The sequence below is a fragment of the Loxodonta africana genome, chromosome 9, assembly GCF_030014295.1.
Source record: "Loxodonta africana isolate mLoxAfr1 chromosome 9, mLoxAfr1.hap2, whole genome shotgun sequence".
NCBI classification, from domain to species: Eukaryota; Metazoa; Chordata; class Mammalia; order Proboscidea; family Elephantidae; genus Loxodonta; species Loxodonta africana.
Window position 1 is genome coordinate 45398677 of NC_087350.1, and position 18745 is coordinate 45417421.

At 44.9% G+C, this 18745-nt stretch overlaps 1 protein-coding gene across 5 annotated transcripts in view; it reads right to left on the reverse strand.

Annotated features, from left to right (window-relative positions):
• Positions 1-1020: 1020 nt before the first annotated feature.
• Positions 1021-18745, reverse strand: part of GPR107 (G protein-coupled receptor 107) — a 117991-nt gene continuing 100266 nt past the window's right edge. For 3 of the 5 annotated variants that reach the window (XM_010587561.3, XM_003407418.4, XM_064291329.1), the window contains 4 exons: positions 18626-18675; positions 17184-17267; positions 16300-16421; positions 3755-9158 (listed from right to left, as the gene is read on the reverse strand). In XM_010587561.3, the coding sequence (XP_010585863.1) occupies positions 9062-9158; positions 16300-16421; positions 17184-17267; positions 18626-18675 (353 nt within the window). In that variant the 3' untranslated portion in view covers positions 3755-9061. Of the gene's footprint in view, positions 2033-3754; positions 9159-16295; positions 16422-17183; positions 17268-18625; positions 18676-18745 lie in introns of those variants that run through there. The other 2 variants (XR_002784998.2, XM_023544838.2) reach the window with 2 other exon arrangements.

Consider the following 18745-nt stretch of genomic DNA (forward strand, 5'->3'; position numbering starts at 1 on the left):
CAGTTCTACTTTATCTTACAGGGTCGCTGTGCTATGGGTAGGAATCAACTGGGTGACAAGCAGCTGGTTTTTTTGGGGGGGGGCATTTTAAGCAGGTCATACAGACCCCTTAACATCCAGCTCTGCTGTGAGCAAGTTTCTCTTCACGGGGGGTAGATGGCCCAGTGCCTTGGGGCTCAGTTTCAATTCTCAGATATGCTCCACTGTGCATGTGGCCTTACAGTAAGAACCAGGAATTGACCTGCTGGCCCTCCTCCTGCAGCTGGAGCCCAGACAGCCCAGACACACACTGTGGGAAGGAGGAAATCGGCACTTTTTTACCTCACACCACTTACCCAGCCTCAATTGTTACTTAGCCTGAGGGAGTGCATAGCTATCAATCTGCCGACCTGTCAGATTGCTGGCTGAAGGACAGGGCACCCAAAGGCAGCTGCAATTAAGTGGCCCACAGTAGGCACTGAGGGGGCACACTGAGGGTGCTTACAAGGGTCCTGAGAGGTGGTCAGCTGTTCCCTCCCCAGGAAGCAGCAAGGCATATTTGTGTCAGACGTTCACTGTTTTACTAGAACAGAGAAACCAGAAGGCCCCCGGCATCTCATTACTCATGACCCTGTCAATTCTCCACATAGCTCCCAGATTTAAAAATATTTTGCCTACTAGACTGTATCTGTTGACAATTATGTATCTGCACTTTTCAGCAATGTGAAACCAGCCGGCGATGATGGGATTCCTGTAAAATGTGAAGAAATGAGATGCTGTACCTGAGCAGCAGCCCTGGCCCTTTGGAGTCTGTCAATCATGGTGCCGGCTTTTGTACCGTCACTGAATTGTCCCGAGCCCCAGCCTCACGATACTCTTACGGAGATTAAGGCACCCAGTCAATATTTAAAGAGTACTCACCATGCCAGCCTTGTCCATGCTGGCACAGAGGAGGCATTCCGTAAACTCAAGAAGTGGCCACTGATATGACTCCCACCTGCACGGCCAACGGGTCAAGTCTGTCTCCTCAGCCTCACGCTGGAGTTATTGGCTGGATGGTGTCTGTGCAATCAATACCCTTGTGATGGAAAGCTCGAAAAGAGAAGGCAGGGAACATTCTGAATCTACCTATCCCCGTCAGAGGAGGTTCTGCTGAGTGAAGCCCAGTCCAACGGGGTGGGGCAGCACACACCTCAGGGCTCTTATCTGCTGAACACACGCTGTGTGCCAGTCCGTTATTCCTACAGCCTGAGTGAATGAGGTTCAGCAAGTGAAGATGTAGTCACACTCACAGGGACTTTTATTTTTTTACTATTTTATTGTGGTTAAGTGAAAGTTTACACAGAAAGTTAGGTTCCCTTTTAACAATTTCTATACAAAGTGTTCTGTGACATTGGTTACAATTTTTGCAATGTGTCAGCATTCTCATTATTTCCATTCTCTTTGTTCTGTCTCTATCTATGTAGCTTCCTTGCCCGTCCTTGCCTTCTCATCTTTGCTTTATGAGTACATGTTGACCATTTGGTTTCATATATTTGATTAAGAGAGCACATTACTCATGGGTGACACTGTTTATTTTATAAGCCAATTTATTATTTGGCTGAAAGGTGACCTCTGGAAGTGGCTTCAGTTCCAGGTTAAGAGGGTTATCATAGGGGTTACTCTAGTCTCTATCGGTCAAATCTGGTCTTTTTTAGGAATTCATGTTTTGTTCCACATTTTTCTCCCATTCTATCTGGGACCATCTATCGTATCTCTGGTTAGGACGGTTGGTAGTAGTAGCCGGGTACCATCTAGTTCTGGTCTCAGGCTAGAAGAGGTCATGGTTCGTGAGGGCTTTTAGTCCTGTGAACTAGTTTCTTCTTTGAGTCTTTGGTTTCCTTCATTCTCTTTTGTTCCAGAAGGGAAGAGACCAATAGTTGTATCTTAGATAGCTGCTCAGGCAGGATCTTTTAACTCCAAATCCATGTCCTGAAGTGTCAGGCCCCGCTGACTCTAAAGCACATGTTTAAACAGCTTGGACAACTGTGTTTCTGAGAAAACTCTAGACTGGCTGTGAGGGAGGAAGGAGCTGTCAGTGAGACCCGGAAACAGCAGCCTCATTAATGAAGGCCACAGAGAGCAGCCCTTCAGCCAGACCCCTGCCTGCATTCCCTCACCAAATAACCATTGTAACCCCACTAGGCAGGAATGGAGATGAGCAGCAGGAGCTCTGTGAAAGTGGGTACTCACATATGCTAGCTGACTAACCTGCGCCTGAAAAGGGGGAGCTGAGTTAGATTAACGGTTCTCAAAAGTGGAGCTGTGTGTTAGCAATGCAAATTTTCAGGTCCCACTAGAGCCCTCCTGACCCTGAACCTCTGGGCCCTCCCCGAGATTCTGATGCCCACTAATATTTGAGGACCACTGGATTAGATGATCCTCAAAGTCCCTTCCAAGTCTTTTCTCAGCTGCTCTCTTCCCTAGTCGCCTCTCAGTTTCTTTCATCCTTGAGTCTTGTTGATTCCTGGGCTCCTTCACTCAGAAAGCCCTGGCCCTGCTCCTCACACTTGATTTCATAAACACCCTTAGTAACCCAAAGCCTCTGGAGAGTCAGGGGACAAAAGCTGTGGGTACAGCATCGTCACTAAGTGGAAAACCTTGGCCAAGTGATGTGGAAAACTGAGGATCATTCTATCATTATTATAAACTTAATAGCAACTAAGCCACTTTCTGAACCCTTACTATGCGGGCACTGGGTCAAGCCCTCAGCTTAGTCATCACCTCAACAAAGTCAGGGTCAGGAGACCTGGGTTCCTGTCTCAGCTCTGACAATTATTAGCTGCATGACCTCGGGGTGGGGTGGGGGAGTGGCGGTCACAACCCTCTCTAGGCCTCAGTTTTTGTAGCTTTAAAGTCAGGGCTCTGAAATGGATGAATCACAAAATTATTATGCTGTACGAAAGAAGCCAGGTACACGAAGCGTTCATACTGTACGATTCCATTCATATGAAGTTCTAGAATAGGCAACCTAACCTATGGTGGAGAGTCAGATCAGTGGTTGAGGCAGTTTTGGAAAGAAGGCAGCTGTGACTGAGAACGGGCACAAGGGAACCTTATGGGATGATGGAAAATGCTCCGTCTCGATTGTGGCAGTGGCTACAGAACTGTATATACACTTGTCAAAACTCATTGAATGGTACATTTAAAAAGGGTGAGCTTTACTGTATATAAATTATATGTAAATTTAAAACATTCTTATTTAAAAAGGGGGGGTTTTAGGATTGGATGACTTCTAAAAGTGCTTTGAGTCTAAAATCTTGGATTTCTATGGCGCCCGTGTGGGATAATTTGTACCACAGAGGCTGAAGGACTTTCATAACTGACATCAGGAGAAGGTGCATGTAGGCTTGTCAGTCTGGGGCTTTGCTGCTAGTCTCCACTGTCATCTTCCCTCAAATGGCAGCAGCACCCAGGTCCTGATTCAAAAGACAGCCTCCCCCCACCCCAACCCACCCGAATGCTGGCAGGACATCGATAAAACTACAATTTATTTTTAGTTTGTTCCCAAGTGTAGCCTCTCGAGTTGAGGTCAAGTCTAACTTTCAACAGCGGCTGCCAAAGACCTGCTAAGATACCTGGAACTTCTCTAATAAGTGTCGTTATTGCCAAGGGGAGCAGGTGGGAGGCAGTTAACTAATTTAATGAACAAAAATCACAAAGAAAAAATTATGAGAGGGGGTAGAGGAGCGAGAGTACCAAGCAGTCAGGGAGTCCCTAGGATTACAAACATACATTCAGTCACAGAATCTTTATTTTACACATTTGCACCACAGCAGGAGAAGCCATCCCACATACCATCCTGATCTGAACCCTGACCCGATAGGTTTATATAAATACTCTTCAATGACAATTAGTGCTAAAAAAAATACTGAAAACTCCTTCTGCATCCCAATCTAACCTAGAAAGCAAAATGATATTTACATACTTGCAAGCCCTCCCCCAAATGAAACTTATTTCTGGATTAAGTATGTCTGCCTTCTTTTGAGGTTACATGACCAGGCAAATCCAATTTACAACCTGCAAAAGCTGCTTAGGGAGTCAGTAAACTCCCGTGGGTGGACAAATTTTTGGATCCTTCTATTAATACTTGGAAGCCCTGGTGGTGTAGTGGTTAAGTGCTACAGCTGCTAACCAAAGGGTCAGCAGTTCAAATCCGCCGGGCGCTCCTTGGAAACTCTATGGGGCAGTTCTACTCTGTCCTTTAGGGTCGCTATGAGTCGGAATCGACTTGATGACACTGGGTTTGTTTGTATTAATATTACCTTAGATGAATTAAATGCTAAGAAGGTTGACCCCACTATCTACCACCCACCCCCATCTGATTTGGCTGCCCATTATAAAACCTCAACCTTGCATGAAAATAAACTGTCCTGGGAGTGTAAGTTTTTCTGTTGCCCTTTGACCTTTACTGATTTCACCCAGAAATCTTCCTTCCCAAATGGCCTGTCTGCAGACTTCTCACCATCAGAATTCCAACAGGTCCCCAGTTCAACACAAACAAATCCTTGTTCCCCGCCTCCCTGCCCCCTTCTCTAAGTGTGCTTTCTTTTGCCTCTCAAGAGACATGCAGGTTCTATGCCCTAGCAGGGAGCCACCCAAAAACACTGTTTTTCAAGCATAAACCACACACAGAGGGCACACGTGCATTGCTGGGATACAAAAGAAGCCCCTGGGGAATCTGGAGACTGTTCAGCTTGCTGATCAGTAACTACCTTCCAGGTGGTGACAAATATTAGCATCAACTCAGGTGGATGTCTTTTAAAGGCTCCCTGCCAGAAACAGCCCAGGGAAAATTGGAGTAAAGAGCAGATCTTTTAGAGCATTTGGTATGTCCCAGATGAATAACTTTTTGATATACCAAGGGGTACTGAGTAAAACTTCTTTAGTGGGGAAGCCATTAACTTACTGAGTCCTCAAGTGGGGTAGGGGGAAGCAGCAGCCTGGACTTAGTGCATTCTGACTCTTCACTAAAAGGCCAGGTGTAGGGCAGAGAAAAGCAAAGGGGTGAGTCATGGAGTGTGGAAAAAGGGATGGAGGAGTGGATAGGATCTGTTTCCTTTGAAATACAACAGCCTGGCAGTGTGAGGCACAAAAGGTTCTGCCAATCTACTGGGTGTATGGAGCAGGGCCAACAATCTCATCAGACTGTCTAATGTTCTAAGAGCCTTCCTTGAAGAAAATCCTTTAGGATGGGGGAGATGGCCAGAACACCACTCACAATTAAAACAGGCATCTTTTATGCTCTTCCTTGGTCCGTAAGGTCTGGTTCCTTGTAATAGACACTTTTAAGTACAGAACAAGACATACATTTTAGTGTTGGGGAAGAACATCATACAGAGTCCAAAGTAATAACATACGGCATCAGTACGTACTCACTCTCAACAAAATTTTCCTTAGCTTAGAAAACACATCCTCCACATAGCTGCTGGGAGAAAACGCTGCAATGCACCAAAGCCTTTAGCCCGTATTCCCAGACCCAGCCTATGTGGAGCTCTCAATCAATACACATGGGCAGAGGGTGAGGAGGCATGGAGGGCAATGTACAAGGAGTGGGAGGAAGGAGAGAGGGCAGGCTGTGGAATGATAGGGAGCTGAGATCCTGATGAGATCATAACATGGAAGTGGAGATCTGGCCCTAACAGTCACATGAAGTGGCCTATGATTAGGCTGTGTGCTGCCTTGGCAGGTTGGACACATCCAGGGGGGAAAAACCTACAAGTTTTACTCTAAAGTGGTTTTCTGAAAGAAAACTGAACTGACTCAGGCCATGGTCTGAGAAACCACCTTTTTACACTTGTGCAAGCTTCTCCTTACAGGAAACTGCCGACTCACCAGACTCATATTTAGAAGTATAAAATGCATTGTTAACTAAAATTTTAAAGCATTGAAGGACCAAAAACAAGGCTGACTGAGTCCTTGGCCACTGTTAAGAGCCAGGATTAAGAGATCATTTATTGTCCTTGTAGTCAAGAAATAATTTCCTAGTGAAATACACACACTTTATTAAAGGAAAACAAGACCCTTCATCAAATTTCAGAGCCGGCAGCACTTCCTGGCCACGACAGATTTCTCAAAGGAAACATGGGAATTTTGTGTAGGCAGAAACAGGGAGGAGGAGTACAAAGCAGAGCTAGCTATAAATACCACCAATCTCTCTCAGCATTGTGCACCCCTGAAGTACTGAAGGGCTTAACCATTCACACACTGTATTACAACAAATCCAAGTGGACTGCTAGAATCTGGCTACAGGAGGGGGCTGGTTAGCTGGTAAAACTACTTGGCTTCAGGCCCCAATCAGTCTTTACTCAAGAACAGAGCTGAGTGGTGGGTCACAGGTATTAAGTGATGGGGAAAGAAAAGAACAATTTACTAAGCAGAATGGAGAGCTTAAATAATTTTTAAAAAACTTGACCCACCACCTGTTTTGCCAATCTTGGACTGGGTTTTGAAATTTTTATTTCTTAATCATTGGACTAACGTCAAACCTCCTGCCAGTCACAGTACAGGACATGGACAAACAGCCTCTTGTTAGGAAGACTGTGGTCAGCCTTTATTTCTAAACGCTACCATATCTCAATGTATATTCCTGCTCCAGAAGTGACAAGGCTATAAAAATGCAGCAACTCAGCAATTCGGTGAATAAGCCTAGAGGTATACATGGGTTTAAAGAATGCCCTGTCCCACAGAGATGCCCAATACTACAGGCCAGTAAGACCTCTGAGGCTTGTACCTGACAGTGAGGGAGGCAGGTGCAGGGACAGGAGCAGCAGCAGCCAGGCTCCTAGGATCTGTTCTGGAAGCTGTCCAGTTAGAAAAACGGTGCTTGTCCTTATACACATTCACATTCTTCCTCTCTCATTCCCTCACTAGCTTCTTTCCTTTAAAAATCAAGTATGTGAAATGAGGACAGCTCTGTGGAGACCCCTTCTAATAGGGAGGTTTCATCACACCTTTTGTTCTTGCCAGTAAGTCTACTGCTTAGTCAACAGTATCTGCTTGCAGGAGAAACAGCACATGAGTCCCTCTGAGGGAAGTAGCTAAGAGGATTTTGATGGCTATGGCATGAGACACATTTCTGAAGTGACATAGGTCTCCAAGTTAATTTAAAAGAAAAAAAGAGAAGAAAGATCCTTTAAATTAATACTTGGGGTAAATTACCATTTACCCTTCTCCTGAAGATGAAAAGACACATGAACCCTTTTCTAAAACACCTGTGGAGAGGAGACCAACGTGGCCTTGGAAGGTGCTTGCTCTTACCTGCGCTTAGTCAAACAGAGACTGAAGGTTGGGCTGGACAGAGCACAGATGGCTAATAAAAGTGCATAAAGAGAACACGCGCTTCCTCATTGGTCACTTAGGAAGTGAAAATGGCACAGGAGGAGCAAAACACCTGTTTTCTGAGCAAAGCCTTTTCAGGTTCCCAAACCTAGGAGAGTGATCGCCACCCCCAAACCCTACTGTTTCTGGCTGACCCTTCTAACCTGGAGGTAAGAAAACAAGTCCCAGAGGCTGTCACTGTCCACTCCCCAGGAAGTCCCTGTCTCCTACAGGTGTGGCTCACTGACAAGCCCATGCAAGGGTGGGTTCTAGCTTCTGACACACCGGGACACTCAAAGCAACCCCATTGAGCTGTAACTCACGCATTATCGATCCTGACGGGGCCACGTTTTCGTCTCCTATCTCAGGCTTGGGCTACCAAAACATAATTATCACCAAGCACTGGTGAACCCTCAGTCTCAACAGGCCTTCTGAGCTTGCCCCATTATTCAAGTGACTATCGAGGGATTGTAATACTGCTCACTTTAGACAACTATCCATGTTCATCCCCACGCTCTCAAAGTTTGGACAGGACCTCAGTGAGTTTCTGTGAAAGATTTTACCACCTAAAAATCCCCGAGAGTAAATCTCTGTTTAATCTCACTTATTGTCTTCATATACATAATTTTGTAACACAGAAACCATGTCTGTTTAATTCCTCTATTTAGAAATGCTGTGTAGCTTATAGGAAAAGCTTTTTAATGATGACTTGCTTGCATTTTTGGATTTGCTCAAACACCTTTTCTACTCCCAGCTGCTCCTTAGACAGGCAAAATTCTTTCCTATTTTTTTCCATACTCTGATCACACAAGACACATAAGCCCCAAGAGCAGAGGGAAACGAGACAGTGCTGCCCTGTACAGTCAGGAAAGCCAGGTTGTTTGAAGAAATCTTACAGGAGAGCACTTTCTGAGCTTAAAGGCACACTTCTTCCCACCTGCCAGGCAACACAGAATATGTCTCATCAAGAAAACTAATTCCCACCAGCCTAAACCTGAAGCCCTGACAGTGACATTACAGCCCGAAGATGACAGAGCACTTCCTGGAAAGACGACCACTGGGTCTCTAAAGCTGTTGGTTCCTGATCACTTTTGGAATCTGCAATAAAGGTCTGGGGTAACAACCAGGGCCAGGAATCCTGGGGACAAGTTCTATGTACTAAATTGGGTTTTGACCAAGGTAATTCCTACTCTGCTATCTAAAACAATCTAATTTCGTTTGTGTTTATCCCCTAAAGATACCATGAATTCCCCTGCTCCCCTCTTTATAAGTCCCTGTATTCTTGGCTTGACATCTGCTCACTTCCTAAAGCCCTGCGCTGTACAATGACTGGCATCATACACCTCTCCTGCCCTCCTTCCCTCATTCCCCGTGATCACCAACATTCCTGCAACACACTTAGGGTCACAACTGCATATACTTTAAGACCTCCCAATTAAAAAAAAAAAAAACAGATAAAAATTAAAAACAAGTTCTTCCTTTTATCCTCCTCCTCTCTACATTCCCTTCACCACCATGCCCATCTGAAGGAGAATTCTAGCTGCCTATAACCAGCCACAGATCCAGTTTTCATAAAAGAGAGGAAAAAATTAAGTTTCCGTGGCACTTTGCTCCCGGTCACGCGCTCTGGGGTGTCACCGTCGGGAGGTGCCAACTGCTCTTGCTTACCAATGGGACTATTAATAAATTTTCTTTGACAGTGCCATTTTCAAAGTTGGCTCCATCACGCGGTGCCTTCCCAGTCACCCTGGGGTTCTACGGAGCCATTGGTCACCTTCTTGACTTTCTTCATGTTCTCCATCACCCCTGATGTCGTCACTCTAAATAAGGGGGGGAAAAATTGGAAAATCTCACCATCTTATAGTAAAAGGCCATCTTTGACACAGCACAGTGATCAGAAGTAGAGTGGGTGTTATGGACTGAACTGTGTCCCCGCAAAACGTTTGTCAACTTGGCTAGGCCATGGTTCCTAGTATTGTGTGATTGTCCACCATTTTGTGGTCTGATGTGATTTTCCTATGTGTTGTAAATCCTACCTCTATGATGTTAATGGAGCCCTGGGTTAGAGGCAGTTATGTTAATGAGGCAGGATTCAACCTGTAAGATCAGGCTGTGTCTCAAGTCAATCTCTTTTGAGATATAAAAGAGAGAAGGGAGCAGAGAGACGGGACCTCATACCACCAAGAAACAAGAGTCAGGAGAATAGCGTGTCCTTTGGACCTGGGGTCCTTGCAATGAGAAGCTCCTAGACTGGGGAAGACTGATGAAAAGGACCTTCCCCCAGGGCTGACAGATAGAGAAAGCCTTCTCCTGGAGCTGGCACCCTAAATTCAAGCTTCTAGCCTCCTAGACTGTGAAAGACCAAATTTCTCTTTGTTAAAGCCATTTACTTGTGGTATTTCTGTTGTAACAGCGCTAGATAACTAAGACAGCAGGTAAGGGTGGTAGCTCTGGAATCAGACAGACATGGGTTCAAGTCATGACCTGCTTCTTGCTAGCTGTGTGTTGTTGTTGTTGTTGTTAGTTGCCGTTGAGACAATGTCAAGTCAATTCCAACTCATGGCAACGCCATATGTACAGAGTAGAACTGCTCCATAGGGTTTCAGAGGCTGTGGTCTTTCAGAAGCATATCCCTGGGCCTGTCTTCTAAAGTGCCTCTCGGTGGGTTCAAACTGTCAACCTTTTGGCTAGTAGTCTAGGACTTAACCATTTATGCCACCGAGGAACCTTTGCCAGCTATGCCACCTTGCCAAATCACTTGACCTCTCTGTGCCTCAGCATGATAAATAATGTTTCCCGAGAACTGTCATTAAGGTGAAAATGAGTTTCTCCAATGTACCCAAATCAATCAGTATCGGCTATGACTGTTACGATCATCATTAATCTTTCTGTCATGGCCTCCAGAAGTTTTATGATGCACATATATATAATAGTTATAATTTTGAGATCAAGATCTGCACCACAGCTAGCATTCAGAAAAGAAAGTCAGTCAGCTGTTCAGACACTGATGATAACCAGCCACCGTGGATCATTTTGGAGTCACGGGACAGAATGACATGCTTTAGAGGAAGCTTCTGGGTCAAAGACACTTTGACCATTACAGACGAAGAACTGGCTGCTTTCTGCAAATCTAGACCCTGGTTTCTGGAGGCTCTGGGTAGGCCAAGCACCTGTCAGTCTGCGTGTGAGCTCCCCCTCCACTCTGTGTGCTCCTCCCTGCAGGGGCCTTACTGTCTCCTGGTGCCTGGCACTGCACTGAGCAGATGTCACAGAGATGTCCACCAGACTTGCAAATTACAAATGAGAGAACCCTGGCCTTAGACAGCATGAGGAGCTAAGCAAGGCAGCCTTCTCCTTAAGAGGGAATCGCAGCATCCTCTGAGAAGGAAGGGCTCTGTGAGGAGATAACTTCTTGCCTAACAAATGTGAGCTGGACAGACCGTACGGGTCAACGAATCTATGAAGGAACTGGGCGACTCTGTAGCAGGAGAAACCAAGAAAGAAATATTAACTAGTGTCAAAAACTAGCAGGACCAGCACCTCCCTTATGTACAGGGGGAAATAATGAGGCAATTAATGTCCCCCCATCATGGACCACTGGGTTTTTTTTGTTATCATGGACCAAGAGGAATTTCCTAGTCCATATAATAAACTCAATCAATTCAATACATTCTCTTCAAGGACCCTACCTATCCTTCTGCCAACTACAAAATTCTTTCACCTAAAAATGGTAATGTACTGCCCCTATATGTGACACATTCAGAGTCTGTCCATCTGGGCTTAATGGTAAATAAATGTTTTCATAGGGTAGGGGAAGAAAACTCCCTCCTCCTTTTTTTCTCCCACCATACCGCTGCTATATTCAACCCTCAAAGCCATCCAGTCTTCCCCCGAGTCTGGACTTGTCTCAAATAAGAGCCCTTCAGATTCATAGGTTATTTGTACTTCTGACAAAATTAGGACAAGGTTTTCCTTGCCAGAAAGTGGTTCTTATGTGAATCGAGGGATTTCTGCAGATGCTGTTACAGGGGCTGTAAAAGCATTCCCAAAACAAAGGAAAATGCCTCAACAGACATAACACAGTATCATTTCCTGCCAGCTGGTTCACATCTCAGGCCTGACCTTACTAAGAAAAGATCGCACTTTTTCCCAGGAGGAATGGGATACACAAAGCTGCTTCTAAAGTGACCTTCTCCAGACTGGGACAGAGGGAGGTGGTGCGCATCTATATGCCCAAGAGAACCACCATCTTTCCAACCCCAGCACAGGCAACCCCTATACTTCTCCGTATCTGCTTAGACAGAAGAGAGGCAACCTGAAGTATTCCAGAACCACTCCCTGTAATAATCCAACAGTTCTGTGATTCTAGCACCTTGTTAAAAAAGTGGAAGACTAGTTAAGGACAAGGAGCTCAACATGTGTTGACGCTGAGAGGCAAAGCACACTCACGGTGACACAGACATGGTTTTGAAGGTAGGTCTGGGAAAACATTTTCTACCTTTCTCCCTAAAAAAACATTCCCTTCCAAATGGTGAATCAATTGAGAAACAACTTGACTCTTTCATGACAGCCTCTGTGCTACAGCCAGAGGGGAGAAGAAGAACTGCTGCTCATGGAGCCTCCAGCCTGGCAGAGAGGCGGTCCCACACACCAACAATGCAAAGCCACTTAAAACACAGACTGTGGCAGAAGGAACCAGGTTCGACAGTGGTGTGGGTGAGAAAAACCACCTCCTCTGCTTGAGATACTGGGGGAAGCTTTGAGGCATGTAATGAATGATGTGGAGGGGCTGGTGAGCAAGATGGAGGGGTGGGACGAGCACAGGGGAATTTTTGAAAAGAAAGAAAACATGCAAAAGCATGGAGGAAACAAAAAGAAAGTTCCGTGGTGCGGTTGGGAATGCTAAGTGGTTCAGTATGGCCAGTCCATGAGGGAATGTGGCAGGAACAGAGTCCAAGGTGGGCACAGGCAGGGTGTGGAAGGCCCTGGACTAGAGTGCCACAGGTAAGCCTGCTAGACCCCTGCAGTCCTGCGCTGGTGAGTCTCCTTGCGGCTAAAGTTTCAGACAATGTAGCAGTGAGAAAGAATAAGACCTAGGTTAGATTAACACCCTGGAGCCTCCCCAGCAGGGACACAAGGAGGTGGTGCTTCAGCAACTTCACAGCTTCCCAGTCACCTCCCTGGGTGTCCTAGTTTTGGTGCAAACACTGAAGGGGGCCAAACAGCTGAAGAGCCAATATCAGAACAGCAGTCTATATCACAGAAAGCCATCCTCCAATGCCCCAGACACAGTATGGAAAGGTACTCTACAAAGCTTAAGTTAAGCCATGAGCAGTGGTGATTTTCAGCCTGAACTGTAACTCTGTGGGTCCAGTCAGAGCCTCCTGGAGCTGCACAGATCGTAACCACCATCACTCACTTCACAGACGGGGAGAGTGAGGTCTGGATGGGGGCGAGGCCTACCCTTCTTGCCTCTGCTCATTCCCTCTTTGCCTGACTGGTTCCTTCTCACCTTTCAGGAAGCCTGCCCGGACCGCCCCAAGCTGGTGAGATATCCATCCTCTGGGCTCCAGGTGCACGCCTCTACCATAGCCCCGTCTATGCTCTTATACCTGTCAGACTGTGAGCTCCCTAAGGGCAGGACTTCTGCGCAACTGGTGCTCCACAACTGCCTGTAGGGATGAGGAAGCCACTGACAGAGAGGCACAAGCAGACACTCTGCGTGCCAAGCCCGACACCCATTCCTCTCTGCCTCCAGTGCCTGCTTGGGGAAGCAGTTCTTTGAACTGGAGTGACACTCCAGGCTTCATTTGCAGGCTGGCTAGCAGAGTTCCTGCGCTGATGTGAGGCAAGAAAGCAACATGCTAAGCCAAGCAGAGGTGCTGCCTGTGTGATCTGTATAGGATAGTCTGTGGAGGGCAGAGAGGAGAAAGGAGCAGTGGGATACCCGAGAGAAGTAGAGGTGCCCTGGAGAAGGATCAGGGGCTCGAACAGAGATGAATGAGTACCTGGCCCCAGGGCCAACTCCTGCTTTCCTTCTAAATCCAAATGGCGAACTCTCTTTCCCTTGCGGAGGCCTGAGTGTCTGTAACTGCAACCAAAAGGGCCTAATAAACGCAGGCAAGACGAGAAAGGGGCCTCAGGCACGCACTGTTCCTCCTGCCACACCAGTCAATTGGGGCTTGGGCCTAAGTGGTCCACACCTCTTTGAGTTTGTGTAAACCTCTTTGAGTCCAATAAAGAGAGATGTTGAAAGAAACAGAAGAGGGAAAAAAAGACAGAAAATCGCCATTACTTCTAATTGCTTCCTCATTCCACAGGCTCAGAGGGAGAAGCTGCGTTAGGCCTGCTGGGGACGGCGTGGAGGCCTAGGCCAGATGAAGGGCAGAAGCAGTGCTCTTGGAAGGCACTCTATCCACAAAAAGAGCACAGCTTGCACCTGCAATCAACTGGCAAGACTCACCCTCCCAAATGTACTGTACTCCCAAAACTTCAGCTTCAGATAAAGGTGGTGAGAACAGGTAAAAAATAAACTATCCAGCATCTCAGTCTATAAAGTCAGTGAGTAGCCCTGATCGGAGTTCACATGCCCCTAGTGCTGGGCTCCAGTGTAAGACTTATTAGCAAGAAACCAGTGTAGATTTGTTTTGGGGTGTGTATGTGCACGTGTAGGGGGTGTTAGAAGACATAAAGAATACTACTTCCCATAAAGGGTTGCTGTTGTCTGTGACAGGGGTCAGACCTAGCTTCCTTCTTCAGGAAACACCTAGCAATGTGCGTGACACTTTACGTAGAGCTAATGACCTTCCAGGAAACAGGTGAGGACTCTGCTTGCCTCTGGCTTGAGTTATTTCTGGAGGATTTAAGAGATGCCATGCAGGAACAGCACTTCTCCAATTAGAAGAGGGAGGTGACAGCCCTGGGTGACTGTGCTGTCACTGAGAAGCTGCAATTAGCCCTTCCACTTACCTGCAGATGAGCATGGATGGCAGGCTGACTGCCAGAGCCTCTATCGCAGACCTGTTTTGCTAGGTCACATCTTATAAATTCACAGAACTCTCAACAGTAGAGTTCTTAGCCAAAGAGAAACCCCAAAATAATTTCCTTGCCAATTTAAAGGCACTTTACCTCAGTAGGCTCCTAAACTTCATTTGCTCCTCTGTGCAACTAGCCCACTTCACAAAGTTATTTTTCACAGGTTAAAACTAGGCTACTGCTCATAGAAACACCACCCTATAAGCAGAACTCTCATTTGGTTGAGAGCTAAAATATTAGACCCTCTCTCTACAGCTGTCGCCCATGCAGCCTTTCTGCCACTGAAGAGAAAGCAGCTCATTTCACTAAGCTACAAATATTCAGCATAAGCAGAGTACTCTACCCTTGTAATAGGCGCGTAAAATGAGGCAACCAGAGCATCATCCTTGATCCAACATTCCAAAATTCCTCACCAACCTTTCCCAAATCTTACCAGAATAAAGAACACACTCCCTCCGGGCCCTACTAGTCTAGTGGTCTGTTTGTCTACTCCTTCCCTCCTTCATTCCCTGATTTTAACAAAGAACCTCTTGCTAAAATGGTTACCGCCACCATCAAACACTGTCAGAGCAAAACAACAACAAAACAAACAGAGAAAACAAAACACGACACAAAAATATCTTCACTATGTATCCATGTTTCAAGATGTAATAGCAGATGGAAAGGATGTGGTGAACAGGAACTCCTACACTGCTGGCAGGAATGTCAACGGAGCCAGCAGTTCGGATGGAGCACAATTCAGGAAAGTGGAAGATGCTCCCAAACCATGATCCAGCCATTCTGTGCCTAGCTGCCAAGCCCAGAGACATTCTGCGGTAAACATTTACGGAACAAGCTAAAGGTCCCTCAGTAGGGGATGGATAAATAACGTTTTAGTGTATTCTATTAGTTTCCAATTACTCCATTTGGAGATGCTGCTGCTTATTAGACTGACTCTCACTTGTGCCTCTTTATCCAATAGTCACTTGCTCAGGTTCTGCTAATTCTAGCTAAGGCACATTTGAGGGTTCTCCTGCCTTCATCTCCACTATCTAAAAAAAGATATTTCCTCCTTTGCACAGGAGTTGCTGTTTTGGGCCCGTCAGTGGGACCTGCCTTCCATTTATTGTCCCACTGGTGGAGCTGAGGATAAAGAGCTGTCCCATGCCACCTGACCTAACAGCCAAGCGGAGCCCAGCATGGGCTGAGTCAGCCTCCGCATCGCAAGAAGTCAAAAGGGTGCCTGTGCTGAAGGCAGCACATTTGATACCAAGTGAAACAAGAAAGGAAAAGCTCAGTCTTAGGCTAATCATCAAACCCAACAATTAACCTTGCTGATCATATTTCATGAGTTAACAAGCAAATGTGCTTGTTCACTATTCACTTTCATAGAAAATGACCGCCCTCTCCCAGAAAATAGGACTCTAGAGTCACTTACCTTGTGAATCAGAAAAGCCCATGTTAATGTTCAGATATAGGTCAAAGTCAATGTGCTAGCTATGAAGATCTACTTTGTTACCCTATGATAATGATGTCTGAGGATAATTAGCACTTACAGATGACTGAGATGATTACATTTTCAGACATAAGCTCCTAATGGCAGGGGCCCAACAGGTAGTTGGGTTGCCTATTCTCAGTAGTTTTGAACAGGTCAAGTGTATGCCCAAGTTCTTGCGTTGTTGGAAGCAGGCTCCAACAATGCTTAACAGGATGGCAAATTCTACTTTCCCTGAAAAGACTGAACAATGCTTGGCAGATGCTATACTTCAAACTATATAAGAGAGCCTGGGGCTTGAGTGTCCATTTCCTTCTGCTAAAAATAGAGGAGGCACCCTCTGGAGCAACAAAATGCTGAGAGCAGCTGGTCCAGTTCACACTGTGCTGCTGTTAGTTAGGTAAAGGGGTCGGGGTAAAGCAAGAGGGGAGAAGAGATGGGAGACTTCTTACACAGATTCCACTTCCAAATCGTCTTCTTCCTGAGGAAGTTGTAGGTAGGGATTATCTGAAGCTGGACGGAATTTATACCCAGTTAAAACAAAGAATACCAGCGTGGCCATTTCATCCAGGAGCTGCAAATGTAAAAACCACCCCAAAATAAAGAGATTAGTAACACCGTTCTTCAGATAGCAGTGGAACTAAACAACCTGGCACACCCTCTCTCCAATCCATTGCTCACTCATGGCCCAAATGCCAGAGTTTACTGACAGAGAGCATTTTCCTTAGAAGATTTTCTGAAGCCTCAGCTAGGAGCATTTTGCCCAAAGATATTATTTAAGAGGCCTTGCTCTAATAAATCTTCATTGGTATTTTTTAAGAGCTCTTTATATCTCACACATTCCTACAGAGCCTAAAGAACAAAGTGAGTTCTCCAAGAAAAAATAAGTCTCTTTGTCATTTGGAGGCCTACTCTAGTAGTTAAACTAGTTCTAGTATATTACAAAGGTACTTTATTATTGAAACAATAATAATAAGCGAAGACAGGAGGTCTGGATTCTAAGCTCCATAGCTGAAGGAAAAGACCACATCTCATCTAGGTTTTAACTGTACAGGGCAAATCTTACTCTCTCTGCCTGAGGTTTTTCTCTTCAAAGACTTAAAATTGGAAACTAAAATCAATAATGCAATTACTTCCAGATTTCTCATGTACTCCAGCAGCTTTCCTGGACAAAGAGATTATCTTAATTGTAGACCGGATGAGACTGAAGGAAGGTCTTAGTGGTCATTGCCAGATAAATTAGTAACAACCTTGGTTATGCCTGCAACTATTCCTCCATTCCAAGACTTCACCTTCAGACTAAATTCTCTGCCGCTATCCCCCGCAAGCAGCATACCTGGTAGAGCCACTTCCACTGGAATGGAACAGCAAGTTTGAGGAGAAACGCAATGATCCTCGTGAAGTATATGTAACATACAATCTATATGAAGAGGAAAGAAACGAGAAATAAAACCAACATAGAAATTACGGCACCACTTTCTTCCAACAATTTGCTTTCACAAATTAACTACAAAAGAGAAAACAGAATCACCTGAAGGAAATTATTTGACACTGGTAGTGCTAATTAATAAATGTGGCAGAGAGAGATGGCTACTGTACTAGTTATACTTTAAAGGATACACTATCTCTAGGTGACCAGGATGTTGATGATAGCAATACTCATGGAGAGGGCAAAACACCATGAAATGATTGTTTTTCACCCTGTCCACATATATAACCCATTAATTTCAATCCCCAAAGGGTAATATTTTTTATTTCCAGGCTTTGAGGAATATTTTCCAATAATAATAGCAAAATAGAACTACTCAGGGAAAATACTATCTTTTAAGTCACTTCACCAGCAGATGCTGTGTATGTTTGAGATACACACTCAGAGGAAACAGAAATAATACTAAGTAGTCTAACAAGGGAGGATGCCTTCATTTCCCCTCATGTGACAAGAATTCAACATGACAGCCACACAAGCATGGTCTGGTCACTGGGACCAAGCCTAGGATGTCCAGGGTTATAGGCCAGGCCAGATAGTCTGGAGTTTCAGTGTCCTGGCTTGGCTACAGAGGACCACTTGTCACAGACACTACACATGTCAAGGGAGGAGGCTCTGTGGTGATCCCTGTACCTGTTCCAGCAGATAACACAAACCCACAGGAAAAAATTAAACTGAAGTGGATCATGTACAAGACTCCTACTTTATATATTCCAAGAAATTATGATCCTAATAAATTATAGGAAGTCCTGCCTTTTGTGCTGTTCTTACAGGACTTTTTGTGCCCACCACAGTTTTTAGGTTTTACAAAAACTGCCATAATTTTTCTGTACTATACTCTAATAATTTTAAATAAAAAAAAAGTTTGCAGAGAGCATCATTATGGTGTGATCCTGTTTTTGGAAATGAATAAAAACAGCAAATGTTAGTATGGCATATGCCTAGGAAAAAAATTACAGGAATAACCACTAAACTGTTGACAGTAATTACCCTGGGAGAGGCTAAGAAGGGTAATAAAGGATAATAAGGGGCTTTTGCTGTGTTCCTAAAATCAGTGATTTTTCCTTTACATTAAACATGTATCATCTTTCTAAATATTTAAAACTAAATTTTAACAAGAAGTTATATTTATTTAATTTTCCATCTTAAAAGACACAATTAGGTTTTATAAAATTAAATCCCCACATCTCCAAGCTGCATTAACACCTTATATTTTTACTAATTCTTCAGAAGTTCTTTTGCTTCTAGTTCTTGAATTGATCTTATGTACACATTTAGGATTTCTTACTCACCAAGACGTAATAATGTCTGAAAAGTTTCAGCTTTGCTAAATTTATAGCAGCTAGGGAGAAGAAACAAAATAAAAGGCTCATTAGCTTCTTTTCTCATTTTTAAAAGCAAATCACATTCAG